Source organism: Rhinoraja longicauda, chromosome 13 (assembly GCF_053455715.1).
Source record: "Rhinoraja longicauda isolate Sanriku21f chromosome 13, sRhiLon1.1, whole genome shotgun sequence".
Taxonomy (NCBI): Eukaryota; Metazoa; Chordata; class Chondrichthyes; order Rajiformes; family Arhynchobatidae; genus Rhinoraja; species Rhinoraja longicauda.
The window spans coordinates 28,583,509-28,603,612 of record NC_135965.1 but is presented as its reverse complement, the minus strand read 5'-3'; the positions used below and the strand labels follow the sequence as shown (position 1 = coordinate 28,603,612).

The following is a 20,104-nucleotide window of genomic DNA, read 5'->3' as shown; positions in this document are numbered from 1 at the left end:
TGCTCTACAGCTCCAGCAGTCTGGATTCAATCCTGGCCTATGGAGGTCTCCATATGGAATTTTTTCACATTCTCCTTGTGACCATATAGATTTCCTTCAGGTGCTCTGCTTTCCACCGTGCCACGTTAATTGGCCCTTTTAATTTGTCCCTAGTAGTTGAATGGTGGAATCTGGGTGGAGTTGATGGAAATATGCTCTCTCTCTCTCCCTCTCTCTGACTAATTTAACAATATTTCTGGTTAACAATATCTCTGTGCAACAGATTGGATGGTATATTGTATAAGAGATTGAACGGTGTACACATTCTGAATTTAACAGTGTGACTGGTGAACAATACTTGAGTTCACCAGTACTTGCAGTGTGCAATATCTGATTTACATGACCAGAGTGCAACTGGCATTGGTTTGTTATGTGTGCTGTCCAGCCAAATCTTACCATACATGAATACAAAAGAGAAAATAAAACAGAGTGTAGAAAAATGTGTTACAGATACAGAGAAAATGCAGGTTTTCAAAAAAAGTGCAAGGGCTGCAATTTGAGAGATTGGAAGATCAGGAATTAATCCCTGGTATGCGATATGTGCATGCTGTTCAATGCATGCAATAGGCAGTCATGAGGTGCAAAATGCATGAATTGACAACATGTGCATTCAACATCAGAATATCAGTGTGAGTAATGGCCAATACCTGAGTTCAAGTCTTTGAGTGGCATACTATATCGGAATTCAACAGTATGAATGTGATAAATATCTGAATTCAACAACGTTAGTTCATTCTGTAAACTTGGCTTTGTGAGCCATTACCATCTGTTGGCAAGTCATTGAACATCTCTGGCCTTCACAGTGTGTGTTGTACTCTCTCTGAACTCCTCGGTAATGTGCTGTATCTTCTCTGACATGATAGTGAGGGTGCAGTGCATTTGATGATCTCAGTACTGACTGCTGAACATTTTGTAAATGCTACGTGTAAGTATTGTATATCGTCTGAACTCAGTTGTCCGAGTGCTGGCGAATCGCTGAACTATACAATGCTAGTATTGCAGAACATTTGAACTCCAACATCTAAGTGCTGCATAATCTCTGTTGTGCATAAACCCTTACTTCGCTGTTTCAGTGTCTCCATCCCTATTCTCTTCCACCTCCACACTACCTCACTTTGATTCTCTCTGCCCCTTCTCTCCTTTTATTGGACTCTAACATTTCCAAGTTGAGATGTACGATCATTGCACTGAAATATTAGTTCTGTTTCTTTCCACAGATGCTGTCTGACAAGCTTGAGTATTTCCAGCATTCTCTGCTTTATTCCAGATATCTGCAGTATTTTGAATTTAGCTTGGCATATAGTTTAGCTGCGGTTAAATGAACAGCAGGAGCAAGTGCGAACAACACAAGAATGTCACTTTATTCTTTTCAAGTGCATGGGTTGTTTATTGTGCTGGAAGTCAATTTACATCTGTAAACCCCACTGTCATGCAGCTTTAGCTATTAAGTACTGTTTTGCATAATCGTTGAGATTTTAAAACATGACACTGTCAGCTGCTGTGAAGCGGACTGAATTATAATGCATTCTGTCCCTGGGAGTGCTTGCTGAGAAGAAGTAGGAAATGTAGCCCTTTGTTTTCCTCGACGTTTCTATGGTTACCTATATCCACATCACACTTTCCACCATCTTAGAAAGCCTCAGTCCCAGTAAAAGCATTTCTCTCCCAAGCCCTTGGCTACAACTCTCATCTCTCCCACCACCAAGGCATGGCGCCTTTCTGCTCGTTTAACATCTGGCAAACGATGGGTTTGGGTTGGTTTGCTCACAAAAAACATTGACAACCTTTTGTCTATCAATTGTGCTCATTGTTCTAAAAATCCAAAAGTTCCACATTCTTTAGGTTTATTTTAAGTACTGCAAAACATCTTAAAACCTTTGCCTAGATATCATCCACACACTCTCCCAATAATTCTAGATCTAGAGGAAGAAAGTTGGATTTTATTGCCTTCCATCACAATGAGGAATGTGGGGAATCTGCTAAGGTGGATGTTTATGTTAACTTATATGCAGTTGTGTGTCTTGTTGCTTTTGTTTTTCGTATGGCTGTATGGTAATTCGAGTTTCACTGTACCTTAATTGGTACAGGTGACAATAAACTGAACCTTTATCTGAACTCACATCTTTCTTTATTTGGTCGCACCTTTCTCTTTCCCATGAATCCCATAGCTTGGTCCCTCAACTACTTAATTTTCCTTCCTGTTCCATGTCAGCTGGTGTAAATAATGGTTCCCTCTTCTCAAGTTTCCTTCCCCTCTGCTTTCAAACCCACAATCCCCCTTCATCCACTGATCTAATCTTGCCAATTGCCACCTCATTTCAAACTCCTTGCATAACACACTATGATTGCTGTTTTGACACTCCGATAGTCCCGTAACATCAATCGACTGAATAAATTACCTGCCCATGGTCCTTGTCACAAACTCCAAACCCCAGCGACCAGTTTCATGTCTCCTTCTGCCATCTGCCCTAAAATTAAACCAGATTGCTTACAACGATGGTGGCATGCCTGAACTTTGGATAAGCTTTAGACCTTTTAATCTTGGCATCCTTAAGCCCAATCATGCTCACATTGGTAGCATCACCTGAATCTAACACTCGTTTAGTACAATTGCTCCTGAAATGCCCAGCCATGCTTTTGCCATGCCCGGACACAAATCTTCCAATACATTCCTAGACAAGCATCCTTGTTCTAACCTCCGTAAACCTCAGGTCATCCACAATCCTGTTCACCTTGAATGAACACACACAATGTCCATTCGACCCTGGGTTTGTGACCAGTGTGGTTCCCAACTGAGCAGTTGCCTGATTTTAATTTCTTGTTTTCCTATCTCTCTGTGGAATGACCTTTCTCTGTCATATCTTTGTAACTATCTGAGGTTTCCACACTCCTTTAAAGCTGTCCTTTTATTAATTGCCAAATCAACTGCTCCTGGCATTAAACTCTGGGATTATTGCACTTAACCGTGCCTACTTACAATACATTATTTAAAATCCATTATTAAGCTTTTGTTCATATACTTCTGTATCTCCTTAAGTTAACACAGTCCTGACTCTCACCCTGGCACACTTATCTGGGTTACCTTGGTTCAAAGTTAAATGATGTCTCATTTTTTCAAATCTCTCTTCAGCCTCAATGCTGTCTAACTCTGTTATCTCCTCCAGCCCCTACAAACACCAAACTCTAATTCTGGCCTCTTGAACACCCCCCTCCTCCTCCCATACATAATATCTCCAACTTTAGCCAGTATTATCTGCATGGTCTGAAGAAGGGTCTCGACCTGAAATGTCACCCACTCCTTCTCTCCGGAGATGCTGCCTGTCCTGCTGAGTTACTCCAGCTTTTTGTGTTTATTATCTGCCTAATATTTGCTTGGTTCTTCTGGTGTAAAATTTTGTTTGGTAACATTTCTGTAGTGTTTTAGTGCATTCTCCAACATTAAAAATATCCTTTTAGGTTATTGCCTGAAATTAATTGGTTGAAACATCTTAAAGCAGTGCACATGATTTCATTACATTTCTTAGCCCGGGCTTCTTAACATTATCAGATAAGCCAAAAACTCTCTGTACTAGCAAGCCTCAATACAATAATGCACCTCCCCAATAAAAGGTGTATGAGAAGAAACTGAGAAAGTCAACAGATTTAATTAAAGCTGTAGTTGTCCATATCCATGGAGGGTGAAGTTGAAGTGCTCCAATCCTGTGATCCATCCCTGTCTCTGTCTTCATCTTCATCCTCTGACCCCTTCATTCCATCTTTTTTGCCCCCTTTCTTCTTTCTGGATGAACCTCGACCTAGAAACAGAAAGAAATGCAAGTGGTAAATAGCACAAAGTTAGGATAAGAAATGGCTATGTGCCCATCGCAGACTCTGCCCTCATTGAGTCATACAGCATGGAAACAGGCCCTTCGACCCAATTTTCCCATGCTGACCAACATGCCCATCTACACTAGTTCCACCTGCTTGCTTTTGGCCCATATCCCTATAGACCTATCCTATCCATGTAACTGTCTAAATGTTTCTTGAATGTTCTGATATTCCCTGCCTCAACTACCTCCTCAAGCAGCTTGTTTCATACACCCACTACACTTTGTGTTTACCCGATCCTCTCATGATTTTGTGCACCTCGATAAGATCACCCCTCATCCTCATGCATTCCAAGGAATAAAGCCCAAGCCTGCTCAACTCTTCCCTATAGCTCAGGCCTGGCAACATCCTTGTAAATTTTCTCTGCACCCTTTCAAGCTTGACATGATCGTTCCAATAACATGGTGACCAAAACTGAACACAATACTCCAAACGTGGCCTCACCAATATCCTATATAACCGTAACACAAACTGTAACAGTAAGATAGGCACAAAATGGTGGAGTAACTAATCAGGTCAGGCTCAATCTCCGGAGAAAAGGAATAGGCGACATCTTGGGTCGAGACCCTTCTTCAGAGTCTCTGAGGGTCAGGAGAGAGGGAGGAGCGGAGGTGTTCAGTGAAACGCTCGCCCAGTCTGTACTTGATCTTGCTGATATATAGGGGTCGACACCGAGAACAGCGGATACAGTAGATGATGTTGGCAGAGGTGCAAGTGAATCTCTGCCTCACCTGAAAAAACTGTCAGGGTTGTCAAAGCCCATTGCTTTGGTACACAAACTCCCCCATAGAAGTTTATCCCTCTCATTCACAAAATTCCTAAATGCATCCTTTCCTTCTGGCTGAATCCCATTGCTCCAGTACCCTAAGTCTCTAAGTGAAATCCATTCTCTGGATCAGAACATTTCTGACTGAAATCCCATCTTTCTGGAACTAATGCTCTTTGCAGTTATTCTTCCAAGGCATAACTCACTTTGTAATCTTTCCCTCCATTCTCTTGTCCTACAACCAGAGAGCCGGTGTGAATCCAAGGGTCGAATGGTTGCTTCTGTTTTGTTAGTAATCCACGATTCTCTTCACAGGTGGATGACTTCAGAGCCCAATCAATTTGGTCACTAAATGGCTAATGTTGACACAAGAGCCTGCAAATGCTGGGATATGGAGGAACAAGCAACCTTCTAGAGGAACTCAGCAGGTCAATCAGCATCTCTGGGGTTAAGGAACTGTTGATGCTTCGGATCATAATCTTGCCTCAGGTCCTGATGTGGAGTTTTGTTCCGAAATATCGACAATTCCTTTCCACCCCATGGATGCTGCATGGCCCGCTGTGTTCTTCCAGCTCTTTGCTCAATTATTCCTGGTGGACAGTTGGCCAAGAATTACCGGTCAGTAATTTGGGGAATTTAAAAAAAAACTGGGGACAAACGGAACTTCCTCTCACAGTGGATGGTGGATTTCTGGAATGATCTAACCCAGAGGGTTGTGGAGGTTAGAACATTTGGAGCAGATCCGTTTTTTGTAAGATCTGGGACTTGGGAGCTATTTGTAATTGGCACAGAGAAGATGAGGCCTGGGGTATGTCACCCATGATCATATTGAATGGTGGTGTAGGCTAGAGAAACAAATGCTCCCATTTCTTTATGTCTGGGAAGAGTTGTCCCTGCAAACTTCAACATTGTTTGCTACTTGCATCCATGCTGCTGTTGACGCTGGTGTTTTGGGTCCAAGAGACAATAGGACAAGAGTAGGTAGTGGTCAGTCTAACAGGCTGTCACGGGCAAGGCTAATGCCCAGGCTGCATGGGGTGATTAACTAGTGAATGAGTTATCAACAAGGTTGTTTGATTTAAAGAGTATATGCTTACTTTGGTTAATGGGGGAAGAGGAGAAATTTTGGTTTTGAAACAGCGCATGTAAGTGCAAATAGTTTAGCAAAAAATAAATTGCTGGAAGAACAGGGCAGCACAGTGGTAGAGTTGCTGCATGAAATCGCCAGATTTGATCCTGACTGCAGGTGCTGTCTGTATGGAGTTTATACGTTCTCCCTGTGACTGCATGAGTTTTCTCTGGGTGTTCCGGTCTCCTCCCATATCCCAAAGACGTACAGGTTTATAGGTTAATTAGCCTCTGTAAATTGTTCCTTGTGTGTAGGGTAGAACAAATGTATGGTCATCGTTGGTCAGCGTAGACTCAGGCACTAAATGGCTTGTTTCCACGCTGTATCTCTAAACTAAGACGTAACTACACTCAGTGCGTCAGGCAGCATCTGTGAAGGCAAAGGGATCGTCGATGTTTCAAATCGAGACCCAGCATCTGGACTCAATAGTTAAACAACTTAGAGTTGAGGCTTTTAATTACATCCCTTCCAGCCCACCAAGTTTGAATGCTTTGTTGGGATCTGTCTTCCTTTGAGAATAAAAGCTTTGTTGGATAAGAGGAAGCTCCTGGTCACGTGATGAGTTCCGGGGAGAAAGAACACTCTATCCCTTTATTTAAATGCAGGCTTTACTATTTGTCCTGGTATCTTTAAAGACAGTCAAGGTTTCCTCCAAGTATTCCCCAATCTCCCTCATTACAGTAAAACTCCAGTGATCTGCTCTCCACTTCCTCTGAGCTCCCAATGGTTTGGCTTCAGGTTTGCCAAATGCATATTCCTGCGCTCTCATTCACACAGTGTTGGCCTTGGTTCCGCACCATTCTTCAACTCACCAATGACCCGCTTCCCAAGGTCCCTTTGAACTCATCTGGGCCCCGTTTCCCGCGCACTCTTTAAAGCTACTGGAAAAGTTACCATGCGACATCATCCAAATAAATAAATAGAAGTGGTATTAATGGAAATAACATCCATCCATCAGTCCAGACCGTCAATTTGTTCAGTCCTGAACATGTCAGATTATTGGAAGGTCACTGTATATTATGGTCTGGGGGTCAAAGGTTTCCTAAAGTCCCCTGACCTATAAAGATAAGATAACCCGCTGCAGCTGTTACTGTGCTCATTGGTGTGCGAAGATTTTGCGGATGAAACTTTTACCTTTCCCTTTCATGATGAAGCACTCGTCCTTGTGAAACTCGTTCCAAGCTGCCATCTTGCAGGCCTTGCTGCAGTAATACACTTCCTTACACCGGGTGCAAGGTGTCAGATGGACCCCCACCGAGCGGCCGCAGTAGTAGCAGAACCTGAACTTGAAGAGGTGTCGTCTGCAAGAGGAGAAATGCTGTTAGCCAAAACTGCGGGATCAGTAACAGAGGGGGTGGGGGGACTCGGGATGCATTCTTCAGGCTTCCCTCCACATTCCAAAGACACACGGGTTTGTAGGTTAATTGGCTTCAGTAAATTTCTCCCTCGTCTTGTCGGATAGAACTAGTGCACTGGTGATCGCTGGTCGGCGCAGACTCAGCGGGTTGAAGAGCCTGTTTCCAGGCTGTGTCTCTAAACTATGTTAAACTGATGCATGTGTGCTCTGCTCCTGTCCACACGAGGGTGCCAGTCTCTGCAGGACATCAACTCTTTGCAATTTGTTGCAGTCTTGGCCAGAGCTGTTCCCAAACCAAGCTGTGACGCAACCTGTATGCTATTTACAGTCCATCTGTAAACATTGGTAAGAGTATTTGGAGACATGCCAAACCTCCTTGGTCTCCCGAGGAAGTAGATGTATTTGTGTGCTTTTTTCGGAGGTAGCTCCAGTGTAGTTGGTCTAGGGAAGTTTGTTGGTGATGTACCTTGGAACTTTAAGTGAGTGAGAGATCAGCCTATCTGTGGCAGATGTACTTGTGACAGCATTGATCAGAGTGAACACAAAGTTCTGTCTTCACTCTGATGAAAACCTCCATTGACCTTATGACCTTCCCACCTTATGACCTTCTCACCACCACCTTCTCAGGGGGAATAATGGATGCAGCCTTGTCAGCAATCCACAAAATGTCTGTGCTCTGCCAATTCAAGTTGTTTGCTTTCTTTCTAAAGATGTCCACAGCTCTCGGAGATGCCAGCAGGCACATACCCACACTAGCCTCTGCCCTGCATCTCCCTCTCACCAAGAACATCCAGACACTGACCCATTCATCTGCTCCTGTCAGATGTTCTTCTGACGTGAAAGCAGTGCAGCAGCAACAAACTGTGCTGCACGAGCATCAATCAGGTTACATTTTAATCCTTCCACTTGCAGGCTAGAATAGAAGTCTGGCCAAAATACTTAAAAATGATGCAACAGGAGCTAATCCAATGGACATTTGTTCATGTTTCTGACTGTTCATACCCATTAATCAGACGGAATATACCTATAAAACCATCCTTCGGGTTTTTAATGGAAAATTAGGCATCTGTTCTATCAATGGCTTCGGTACAAGATGGTTTCAATCCATCTGGGCAGGGAGAAACTCCAGAACAAAACTTTAACATGTAACCTAAAACGTTAGAAATTCTGTCTGGGTGCAATTAACAATTCACTATGTTTCGGCCGTGTGAAAATATAGTTATATTTTTAATAATATTAAAAAATGTTATATTATTAGCTGTTAGCTGTTAGAAGCTAGCTGTTCCCAGCTGTTATCAGGCAACTGAACCATCCTACCACAACTAGAGAGCAGTCCTGAACTACCATCTACCTCATTGGTGACCCTCGGACTATCTTTGATCGGACTTTACTGGCTTTATCTTGCACTCAATGTTATTCTCATGTATCTGTACACTGTGAATGGCATGATTGTCATCATGTATTGACTTTCTGCTGGCTGGTTAGCTCGCATTAAAAGCTTTTCACTCTACCTCCGTACACGTGACAATTAACTAACATGAACTGAACTTAATTATATTTTAAAATTATATATTTTTAGTTAAAGTAAAGTAAAATAAGTAGTTTTTAGTTTGATTTTACTTTTGGGCTGAGAACTTCCACGAAGGTCAGCACGAACGCCAAGATGAGGGAAGATGAAGATCACTGTACCTATGGGACGGAATGATGTTTAATGAGATAGAATAGTTCTTTCTGCCTCTGGCAGAATGGAGGTCACTGCTCAATCATTGGAAGCTCCTGCTCACTCAACGAAGAGATCTCTGTCTTCTTGGTTCTTTATTCACACTTTAGGCAGCTCTCTCCTCATTCTGCACTGAGGCCCCCTGGGCCTTGTACAGTAAAACACTGATATAGAATTCCCAATGATTCAACATCTGACTCACCCCATTCGCACATGGCCTAGTGACTTGGCCTCTACAGCCTTTTGTGGGCATGAATTCCACAGATTCACCACCCTCTGACTAAAACAATTCCTCCTCTTCTCCTATCTAAAGGTCCATCCTTTTATTCTATGGGTGTGGCCTCTGGCCCCAGATTCTCCCGCTAGTGGAAACATCCTCTCCACATCCACTCTTATTCAGGCCCTTTCAGTGTTTGGTAAGTTTTGATGAGGTCCCCCCTCATCCATCTACACTCATCATATGGGATCACCCATGGAATCATCCAACAATCATCCTTGGGATTATTCTCGTGAAACTCCTCTGGATCCTCTCCAAAGCTAGCACATCGTTCCTCAGATATGGGGCCCAAATCTGCTCACAAAAGGCCAAAGGTGGTCTGACCAGTGCCTTACTCCCTACAGAGTCCCACTTCCTGGGACACAGTTCTCATGTTTAGTTCCATCCAAACTAGATCACTGGAAAATTTATCATACTATATCTATCTATATACTATTAAAACTCACATCTTGTATATTTGTGTGTTTGTGCTTATATTTGTTTTCGAAATACAGCCAAAACGGTACACGATAGCACGGCAATTTTAGGCCCACATTACTCACCATTGTCCTGGGGTTCATATGTTTGTTATATTTTAAAGGTTTTTCACTATTTAAACTTTAAAAATCACTTTAAAATTTTAAATAAATCCCTTTTTCACTTGTCCTGCCCGTCAGCCGCGCCTGGCTCCGTTTTCGACGTCACAGTGGGAGAAGGTCCACATGTGCACAGTTGGGGCTTGTTGATCTAATGCAGATGCTCCCCGACTTACGATGCTTCGACTTACGATATTTCGACTTTGCGATGGTCAAAAGGGGGGGATGGGGGTTTTTGGAGGAGGGGCGAATAAGGGGGGGTTGAAGGTGGATGGAGTGGGTGAGTGGGGGGTGAGGGGAGATGGGGGGGATCAGGGGGGTTGAGGGGGGATGGAGTAGGTGAGTGGGTGTGGGGTGGGGAAGGTGGGGGGGAGTGCGGGGGGGGGGGTTGAGGGGGGATAGAGTGGGTGAGTGAGTGAGTGGAGGGGAGGGTGGGGGGGATTTGCACGGAGGGTTGCTGGGCCCACAGGAGGGATTTGGACCCAATGGGTCGACGCCCCCGTCTAGTAATATCTAATAAAAATAAATGAAAGTGTTTTGAGGCATTCATGGAAATAACATCCAATAGTCTGGACTACCTAACATTGTAGCACTCAAGCCCAGAGCATGGTGGTTTATTGGAGTTTGCCTGTACATTGTTCTTTGTGTCGCCTGACTATCCTGGACATTCTAGGGAGCACCTGAAGGGATTGATGTTTGGAAAGGCTCGCATTGGAAAGCATGCGCCCGACAGACTTTTAATTATCCCCATCCCCAATACTTCGCACCTGCGGGCTCTGTCATCAACTTTCCTCTTCTTGTCCGAGACCACTGTCAAAGGCAGCGTCTTGTCGGTCTTCTGAGCGTGCCGCTCAAAGATGGCCTGTGCTGTGAGGCTGATGTCAGCGAAGGTCAGTGCCTCAGATTCACTGAGCTGGGATATGATCCCTGGTGTCCGGACTGTAAAACACACAAGTACTTCACAGCAGGGAATATAAAGTTCATCATGCCAATCTGAAAACACTAAAGGAGAAGAAGGGTCTCGACCCGAAACATCACCCATTCCTTCTCTCCCGAGATGCTGCCTGACCTGCTGAGTTACTCCAGCATTTTGTGAATAAATCGATTTGTACCAGCATTCTTATAACACTAAAGGACAGTTCAGTTTAGTTTATTGGCACCTGTACCGAGCTTTTTTTGTGTGCAAACTGGTCAGCAGAAAGACAATACATGATTACAATCGATCCATTCTTAAAGCAAAGCTTTTCTCTTCTATTAAAACATGCACCATTAGTGCTTGGCTCTAATCTCTGCAATGAATCATGACTAAACACAAGCCCATCTGAGTGCTGCTCCCATGTCTTATGCTTCTGACGGGCTCCCTGCTGTTTTCCCCAGTCTTTAGGACCTCCTCCTCTTAAAACCTTTCCTCTCATTATTTTACTAATGTGAAGAATGGCGTAGTGGCATACCTCACAGCCCCCAAGACCCAGGATCAATCCAGACATCTGGTGCGATCTGCATGGAGTTTAAATGCCTTTCCTGTGACCGTGAAGGTTTTCCCCGGGTGCTCTAATTTCTTCTGACATCGCAAAGACGTTCAGGTTGGTGGCTGAACTGGCCACTGCAAATTGCCACTAATGTGTGGTGTCTCGAATGAGTTAATGAGGATGTGTGGAAAATAAATTGGATTAGTGTGAATGGATGTTTCATGGTCGGTGTGGACTCGATGGACTGAGAGGCCTGTTTCTGTGCTGTATCTCTCTATGGCTCAATGGCATTCAACTAGCTGGAATTTAGAATCGTGCTGCACAATATAATGACTGCTTTAGTGGTGCTGGCCAAGGGGTCCATAATGACACAAGTGTCAACAAACCATTGTGGGTATGGTATGCCTTTTGTGCAAAGGTGCTTTCTCGGACAGTTTCTCCCAACTCACTTTCACTTTGCTCAGAATAAGAGATCCAGCAATTCCAATAAACATGAGACTAAACCACATCATATTTGGGCGGTATGGCAGCAGTGGAGTTGTTGCCTTACAGCGTTTGCTGCTCCGGAGACCCGGGTTCGATCCCGACTAGGGGCACTGTCTGTATGGAATTTGTACGTTCTCCCCGTGACGGCAGGGTTTTCTCCGAGATCTTTAATTTCCTCCCACACTTCAAAGACGTATAGGTTTGTAGGTTAATTTGCTTGGTACGAGTCTAAATTGTCCCTAGTGTGCAGGATAGTGTTAATGTGTGTGGATCGCTTGTCGGTGCGGACTCGTTGGGCCAAAGGGCCTGTTTTCCGCGCTGTATTTCTAAACTAAACTAAAAAACCAAACTAAACATGCAGATTCCCCACCACTCCATGAAGGAGATTTCTACCATTTCCACAGCTACATTTATGGGTTGTTAGTAAAAGAGATAAAAATCAAAATCATTTGGCCCTATTCTAGACCGAGAACACACAATTCTCCAGATTAATTACGAGGCAAGTGATGTAGGTAGCTGAGTAAAGGGATTTGTTGTGAATGTTGGTAACCCGTGACCAACTGCCTGTAATGGTGAGCAGGCAATCAGAAACTAGTGCCATTCGATGAACAAGTCATTGATGAATGAGAAGGCTCTAATAGAGAAACAATCTCCCGTCTAATGGATTAATGGAAAAAAGATCATACTGTGTGTGAAGCCTCAATGCAGTCAGCTTCTTGCACTGAATCCCTTGTGCCTGGCTTGAAATACACTAGACAGCATAGAGGAACATCAGCAGGCATTTAGAACACAACTACCTACATGCTAGTACCTCAATAAAAGTGGTTCTCTCCATTCTTTTTCCTACCCTGATTTCAAATTCTTTCACCTTTACCTCTGCCCTCTTTTTGAGACCGACAACGCTCACAAAAAGTGTTTTGCTTCTGGCAGAATCGATTTGTTGTAGTTATGTACACAAATACGATTCCAAACCTGATAAACCCAACCCATAAAACATGGATGGAAGCCATTTCAATCGTTCCCTTGTGCACGTTTATTGTAAGGAGTTTTCCAATTAGTCCCACTCATACAAATCTGCCCAAAGTCATGCAAAATTACCATTTCATGTATATATGAAATGAATACATTTCATGGATATATATGAAATGAATACATTTCATGAATACATATGGATGAATAAAACAAAGCAGACAGATTTACTTCCTCTTAAGTAAAACTCAAAATGTTGGAGTCAGGCAGCATCTCTGGAATACATGGAAAGGCAATGTTTTGGGTCAGGACCCTTCTTACAATTCAATGATCGTAGTTATTTAAAGAGAGGGATGTCGAGGAGAAAGGTAAGACAGTGCATAGTGGATCAAATATTAATCAAAATGGCTATTGAGTTTCTGATTCCCTTTCCTCCATTCAAAAGGCCAATGAACAACATGATATTAGAAATATGACTTTCTCTTCTTGTGTCTGTCACTCATTCCAGCATAATCCAGCTAAAAAAAAATAAATGAAAATAGGTGCAGGTGGAGGCCATTCGGCCTTTTGAGCCAGCACCGCCATTCAATATGATCATTGCTGATCATCCAAAATCACTACCCCGTTCAGGCTTTTTCCCCATATCCCTTGATTCCCTTAGCCCGAAGAGCTAAATCTAACTCTCTCTTGAAAACATCCAGTGAATTGACCTCCACTGCCTTCTGTGGCAGAAAATTCCACAGATTCACAACTCTCTGGGTGTAAATGGCCTACCCCTTATTCTTGAATTGTGGCGCCTGGTTCTGGACTCCCCCAACATTGGGAACATGTTTCCAGCCTCTAGCATGTCCAATCCTCATCTCAGTAGGGTGTAAGTAAGTCTCTCCCATAAAATGCAAAGCAAATTAGATCAATTAATAATTTGAAGTTTGCCACAAAGGTTTTTTTTTTGTTACACAAGTGTCATCGTCACAGAGTCGGAGAATAATACAACTTGGCCATGTTGGTCAAGATGCTCATCTAACTTAGTCCCATTTACCTGCATTTGGCCGATATCCCTTCAAACCTCTCCTTTCCACGAAGTGCCTAAATGATTTTTAAATGTTTCTTATCTTACTTGCTTCAACCAGTTCCTCTGGCAGCTGATGACATATGAACATTCAGAAAGCAAACCTTAGGCAACAACTGCTTAGGGTGCTGACCGAGCAGCAGGCTAAAACTAACTAAACGGCTGCAAGATGTGCAAGCATTGGGGAAGGCGCCAAGACTGTCTACTGGAATGGTGTGAGAGGCAAGGCACGTCAATTATATACAGTATGTATCATCAAAGTGGATGCAACAAACTCAGAGAAGATAAGAAATAAATAATTGAGGTGATCAAAATAATAAAATGTTTCATAGCGTCATACATAAGGCATGTAAAAAAAACATTCTTCCCACTGACTCTGTGGCGATTATCAATCACCTACTTTAAACTAATCCAGCATTAATCATGTTTTTTTGTTCCTTCCACAATTCCATCAATCCCCCTCCCCAACTTTAATTTACAACCCCTGTTAATTAACTTACCAATTCTCATGTCTTTGGGATGTGGGAGACAATAGACAATAGGTGCAGGAATAGGCCATTCGGCCCTTTGAGCCAGCACCACCATTCAATGTGATCATGGCTAATCATTCCCAATCAGTACCCCGTTCCTGCCTTCTCCCCATACCCCCTGACTCCGCTATCCTTAAGAGCTCTATCTAGCTCTCTCTTGAATGCATTCAGAGAATTGGCCCCCACCGTCTTCTGAGGCAGAGAATTCCACAGATTTACAACTCTCGGACTGAAAAAGCTTTTTCCTCATCTCCGTTCTAAATGGCCTACCCCTTATTCTTAAACTGTGGCCCCTGGTTCTGGACTCCCCCAACATTAGGAACATGTTTCCTGCCTCTAACGTGTCCAACCCCTTAATAATCTTATATGTTTCAATAAGATCCCCTCTCATCCGTCTAAATTCCAGTGTATACAAGCCGAGTCGCTCCAGTCTTTCAACATTTGACAGTCCCGCCATTCTGGGAATTAACCTAGTAAACCTACGCTGCACGCCCTCAATAGCAAGAATATCCTTCCACAAATTTGGAGACCAAAATTGCACATAGTACTCCAGGTGTGGTCTCACTAGGGCCCTGTACAACTGCATAAGGACCTCTTTGCTCCTATACTCAACTCCTCTTGTTATGAAGGCCAACATTCCATTGGCTTTCTTCACTGCCTGCTGTACCTGCATGCCTCCTTTCAGTGACTGATGCACTATGCACACCCAGATCTCATTGTACGTCCCCTTTTCCTAACTTGACACCATTCAGATAATAATCTGCCTTCCTATTCTTACCACCAAAGTGGATAACCTCACACTTATCCACATTAAACTGCATCTGCCATGCATCCACCCACTCACACAACCTGTCCAAGTCACCCTGCAACCTCATAGCATCTTCTTCACAGTTCACACTGCCACCCAGCTTTGTATCATCTGCAAATTTGCTAATGGTACTTTTAATCCCTTCATCCAAGTCATTAAAAATGTATATTGTAAATAGCTGCGGTCCCAGCACCGAGCCTTGCGGTACCCCACTAGTCACTGCCTGCCATTCTGAAAGGGACCCATTTATCCCCACTCTTTGCTTTCTGTCTGCCAACCAATTTTCTATCCATGTCGGTACCCTACCCCCAATACCATGTGCAAAACCAGAGCACCGGTAGTAACCCCATGCAGTCGCAGGGAGAATGAGTAAATTCCAGATTGTGCTCAGGACAGTGGAGGAAAATGGCACTGAGACAGAAGGTCGGCCTCGATCAATAAATGTGGGAGCAGCCATGAAGATGCCTTATCCAGATGGTTTACAGAAAGCAACCCCTTTTCTTATGTTCTGATATCCTTATGGTCGTTCAGTGTCTTTGGAATTTTATTTATTCATTATAAGACAATTAGAGGTGACTAAATAATAATTGAAATATGAAGGGGAGTCCTTTGTTTACATGGTACTAAGCTGACTCAGCCTAATTGGGTGGCAAGGTGGTGCAGCAGTCGAGTAGCCGCCTTACAGCGCCAGAGACTCTGGTGTGATCCTGACTACAAAAGCTGTCTGTATGGAGTTTGTACCTTCTCCCTGTGACCGGGTGGGTTTTCTCTGTGTGCTCCGGTTTCCCCCCACATTCCAGACATACAGGTTTGTAGGTTAATTGGCTTCTGCAAATTGTCCTTAGAGTGTAGGACAGAACTAGTGTATGGGTGATCACTGATTGGCGCAGACACAATGGGCCAAAGATCCTGTTCCATGTTGTATCTCTAAAAACAGACTTTCTGGATCTATGCACTCAGGACATATTTGGATTAAATCAGTACTCTACTGATTGTGGGGGTGGAAATGGATGGTAATTTAGGGATTTAGGGGAAAAAATGGGTTTACTGAAAAAGGGTCAATGTGGAAATAGTGGACCAAATCGCTGATTTCCATGCTGTTATTATAACTATAAGCAGCTTTCAGATGTTCAACCTAAACTCCAGCTCAGGGTTTATTTACATCTATCCTATCACCCAGTGAACTGTGATAAAATTGCAAGAAACATTTGTTCCCAACCAGAACTTAACTTTTTTCCCTTTGCTGGAGATAGATTCCATCTCTCCCTCTGCCCCGCTTTAGCACTGCAGTGTAGAGACACAATCTTTGCTCTTTGAGATCAACTGCCTACCTAGAGAGCTGCAATCACAACACTCCAGAGTCAGATTCCAAGGTTTGCATCTCAGAGTGTCCCCAGCCTTGCCCATCCTCAGCATCTTAGACTCCCCGCTGGAGAAGGCAGGAGAATGGGGTTAAGAGGGAGAGATAGATCAGGCATGAATGAATGGTGGAGTAGACTCCAAATGGCCTAAGTCTGCTCCTATCTCTTATGATCTTATGAAGCCTAGGTGAGGGGAGTAAAGCTGGAGTCCAACAGGCCAAGTACTGGCCAGGTCCCTGCTTACTTCGAATGTTCTGCTGGATGATGATGTCAAACCGCTTCCGTTCCTTGTCGACGCTGGCCGTACGGAATGGCTCACTCAAAAAGTTGAGGAGGAAGCGCCGGGCATTGTAGACCTCTCGCTCCTCTTTGGACAGTGCATGATAGGGCGTCTGCGATATTCTCTGATCCTGCAGACAAGAAGACGAGGATGAGTCATTTCACCCGAATAAACCTATTACATTTGTTTCTTTGGTACTTTTTAAAATATCAAAACTAAATGTTTTCAATTATTTACAATAATAATATTTACAAAACAAACAATAACAACATATGTTTCTTTGGTATTGGTTCTTTGGTATTAGCTTGGAGCAGGACATTGCATGTTACTTCCAATTTCTCACCCCGCCACACCATGGGATCAGTGACTGCTTTACTTTACCTCTGCTGGACCATGGGTTTTCAAGCTGAGCGGTAAAGTGAAGTGGGCCGCACCCCACTAGCTCCTTTGTTCTCACGATTCCAAGCAGCTGTTGGCAGATGTTGATCACTGTTTATCCAACACCTGCCCAGAGCACCCCCTTCAATTCCCAGAGGATAAGGACTCGAGCCAAATGTTGGACCTGACCTCTTATGTTGGACCTGACCTGCTGAGAGTTTCCAGCTTTTAAAAAAAATGGTTATATAATTATGTATTGATAGCTGATCACAGTAAAGCTCCAATGATTCAGCACATTTTGGACTTTGATAATGCTGAACCAGCAGATTTTCTGATCTATTGGATATTATTAATATGCCATACATATTTAATTTCTTGGTGTTAGGCAGTATTATAATAAATGTTCCAGCTAATTAGGTAAGCTTAAATGGAGCGCAGGAAACGAGCCCCCAGTGAATGGAAGGGAGCACAGCAAACATCACCTGGTGAGCGCGATGCTGATCCAGCAGCAGTTTCAAACGGTTAGACCGCACGTTTTTATTATGATATCTGTGAGAACTTGCTATCCATAAATATTCTTCCATATTTTACTTCAGTAAAAAAGTGGCTACTCTTCAAAACAAAACAACATTGACTCCAAAGTACTTTGGGACAACCCCAGTTCTTTAGTTTAGTTTAGTTTAGAGACACAGCATGGAAACAGATCCTTCAGACTACCAAGTCTGCGTCGCCCAGCGATCCCCATACACTAGCACTATCCTACACACCAGGGATCATTTACGTTCTTTACCGATGCCAATTAACCTACAAACCTGTACAGCTTTGGAGTGTGGGAGGAAACCTGAGCACCCGGGGCAAACCCACGTGGTCACGGGGAGAATGTACAAACCCAGTGCAGAAAGCACCCGCAGTCAAGATTGAACCGGGTCTCTGGTGCTGTAAGGCAGCAATTCTACCACTGCGCCACCCTGCCGCACAATAAAGTATCTAAAAGGTATGGGTAGAAATGGTTTCTTTGCATTTCTGAAGGCAATTAAGGAGTATTTGCTTTTCTATTATGGATTCACTATCTGGAGTTCCTACATAACCAGCTTGAGATATACACATTAACATCAACAGGGTATAATGGATGTCTCTGGTCAGGGCCGTCTTTACAGCATTATGGGCCCCGGGCAAAGCAGTGTACTGGGGCCCCTACGACAACTACTCACAGGAATAAAAATGTAAATGGTCGATAAAATGGGGCCCCTATGCTCGTGGGGCCCCGGGCAAGTGCCCATCAGGCCCATGCTTTAAGACGGCCCTGTCTCTGGTCACAAAACATAGAAACATAAAAACATAGAAAACAGGTGCAGGAGTAGGCCATTTGGCCCTTCGAGCCATTCAATATGATCATGGCTGATCATCCAAAATCAGTACCCCATTCCTGCTTTCTCCACATATCCCTCGATTCCGTTAGACCTGAGAGCTACAGTATATCTAACTCTCTCTAGAATACATCCTTTGAATTGGACTCCACTGCTTTCTGTCGCAGAGAATTCCACAGATTCACAACTCTCTGGGTGAAAAAGTTTTTCCTCATCTCAGTCCTAATTCGCCGATCCATTATTCTTCAATTGTGACCCCTAGTTCTGGACTCCCCCAACATGTGGGACATTTTTCCTGCATCTGGCCTTTCTAATCCCTTAAGAACTTTATGTTTATCTAAGATCCCCTCTCATCCGTCGATCCATTCTTTCATCATATGTCAGTGCCGCCATCCCAGAATTAACCCAGTGAACCTACGCTGCACTCCCTCAATAGCAAGAATGTCCTTCCTCAAATTAGGAGACCAAAACTGCACACAATACTCCAGGTGTGGTCTCACCAGGGCCTCCTTTCTCCTATACTCAAATCCTCTCGCTAAGAAGGCCAACCTGCCATTTGCATTCTTCACTGCCTTCACTAAATGCATGCTTACTTTCAGTGACTGATGTACAAGGACACTTTTGCTTTTCTATTATGGATTCACTATCTGGAGTTCCTACATAATCCTCTTTTCCTGATCTGACACCATTCAGATAATAATCTGCCTTCTTGTTCTTGCCACCAAAGTGGATAACCTCACATTGATCCACATTATATTGCATCTGCCATGCATCTGCCCACTCACCCAACCAATCCAATCCATGCCACCCTGCAGCCTCATAGTCTAAATCGTTAATATATATCGTTAATATATATTGTAAATAACTGGGGTCCCGGCACTGAGCCTTGCGGCACCCCACTAGTCACTGCCTGCCATTCTGAAAAGGACACATTAATTCCTACTCTTTGCTTCCTGTCTGCCAACCAGTTCTCTATCCATATCAATACCCTAGTCCCAATACCACGTGCTCTAATTTTGCACACTGATCTCTTGTGTGGGACCTTGTCAAAGACTTTTTGAAAGTCCAGATACACCACATCCACTGGCTCTCCCTCATCCATTCTACTTGTTACATCCTCAAAAAATTCCAGAAGATCAGTCAAGCATGATTTCCCCTCCATAAATCCATGCTGCCTTTGACCGATCCTGTCACTGCTTTCCACAATGTGCTGTATTACATCTTTAATAATTGACTCAAGCATCTTCCCCACAACCGATGTCAGACTAACTGGTCTATAATTCCGTTTTCTCGCTCTCTCCTTTCTTAAAGAATGGGGTTCCATGAGCTACCCTCCAGTCCACAGGAACTGATCCAGAGTCTATAGAACATTGGAAAATGATCACCAATGCATCCACGAGAACAGCTTTTGATTGATTCACCACTTCAGCTGACCAAATGATAGATGCACTGTGTTCCAACGGTTTCTTGCAGCACAAGGTAGAACCATTAGAATTGAAAAAGAGTGGACTCCAAGATCCATCTTCAGCCATGTGGCTCGAATCCCTGTGGTTGATATTGGAGAGCTTCACTTAACTGTGGTTTAACAGAAATGTTCTAATCTTGCAAATTTTGCAACGTCTAAAATTGTAGCTGAAAATAATCTAAAAGTGTATCT

General features: G+C 43.5%; 1 protein-coding gene across 1 annotated transcript in view; it reads right to left on the bottom strand.

The window, feature by feature from the left end:
* Positions 1-1,439: 1,439 nt before the first annotated feature.
* The window catches only part of ankmy1 (ankyrin repeat and MYND domain containing 1), a 57,735-nt gene continuing 39,070 nt past the window's right edge, over positions 1,440-20,104 (bottom strand). Inside the window, exons 13-16 of the mRNA XM_078409788.1 lie at positions 16,667-16,832; positions 10,498-10,669; positions 6,936-7,102; positions 1,440-3,833 (exon numbers count right to left, since the gene is read on the bottom strand). Of these exons, the coding sequence (XP_078265914.1) occupies positions 3,682-3,833; positions 6,936-7,102; positions 10,498-10,669; positions 16,667-16,832 (657 nt within the window). The 3' untranslated portion in view covers positions 1,440-3,681. The remainder of the gene's footprint in view (positions 3,834-6,935; positions 7,103-10,497; positions 10,670-16,666; positions 16,833-20,104) is intronic.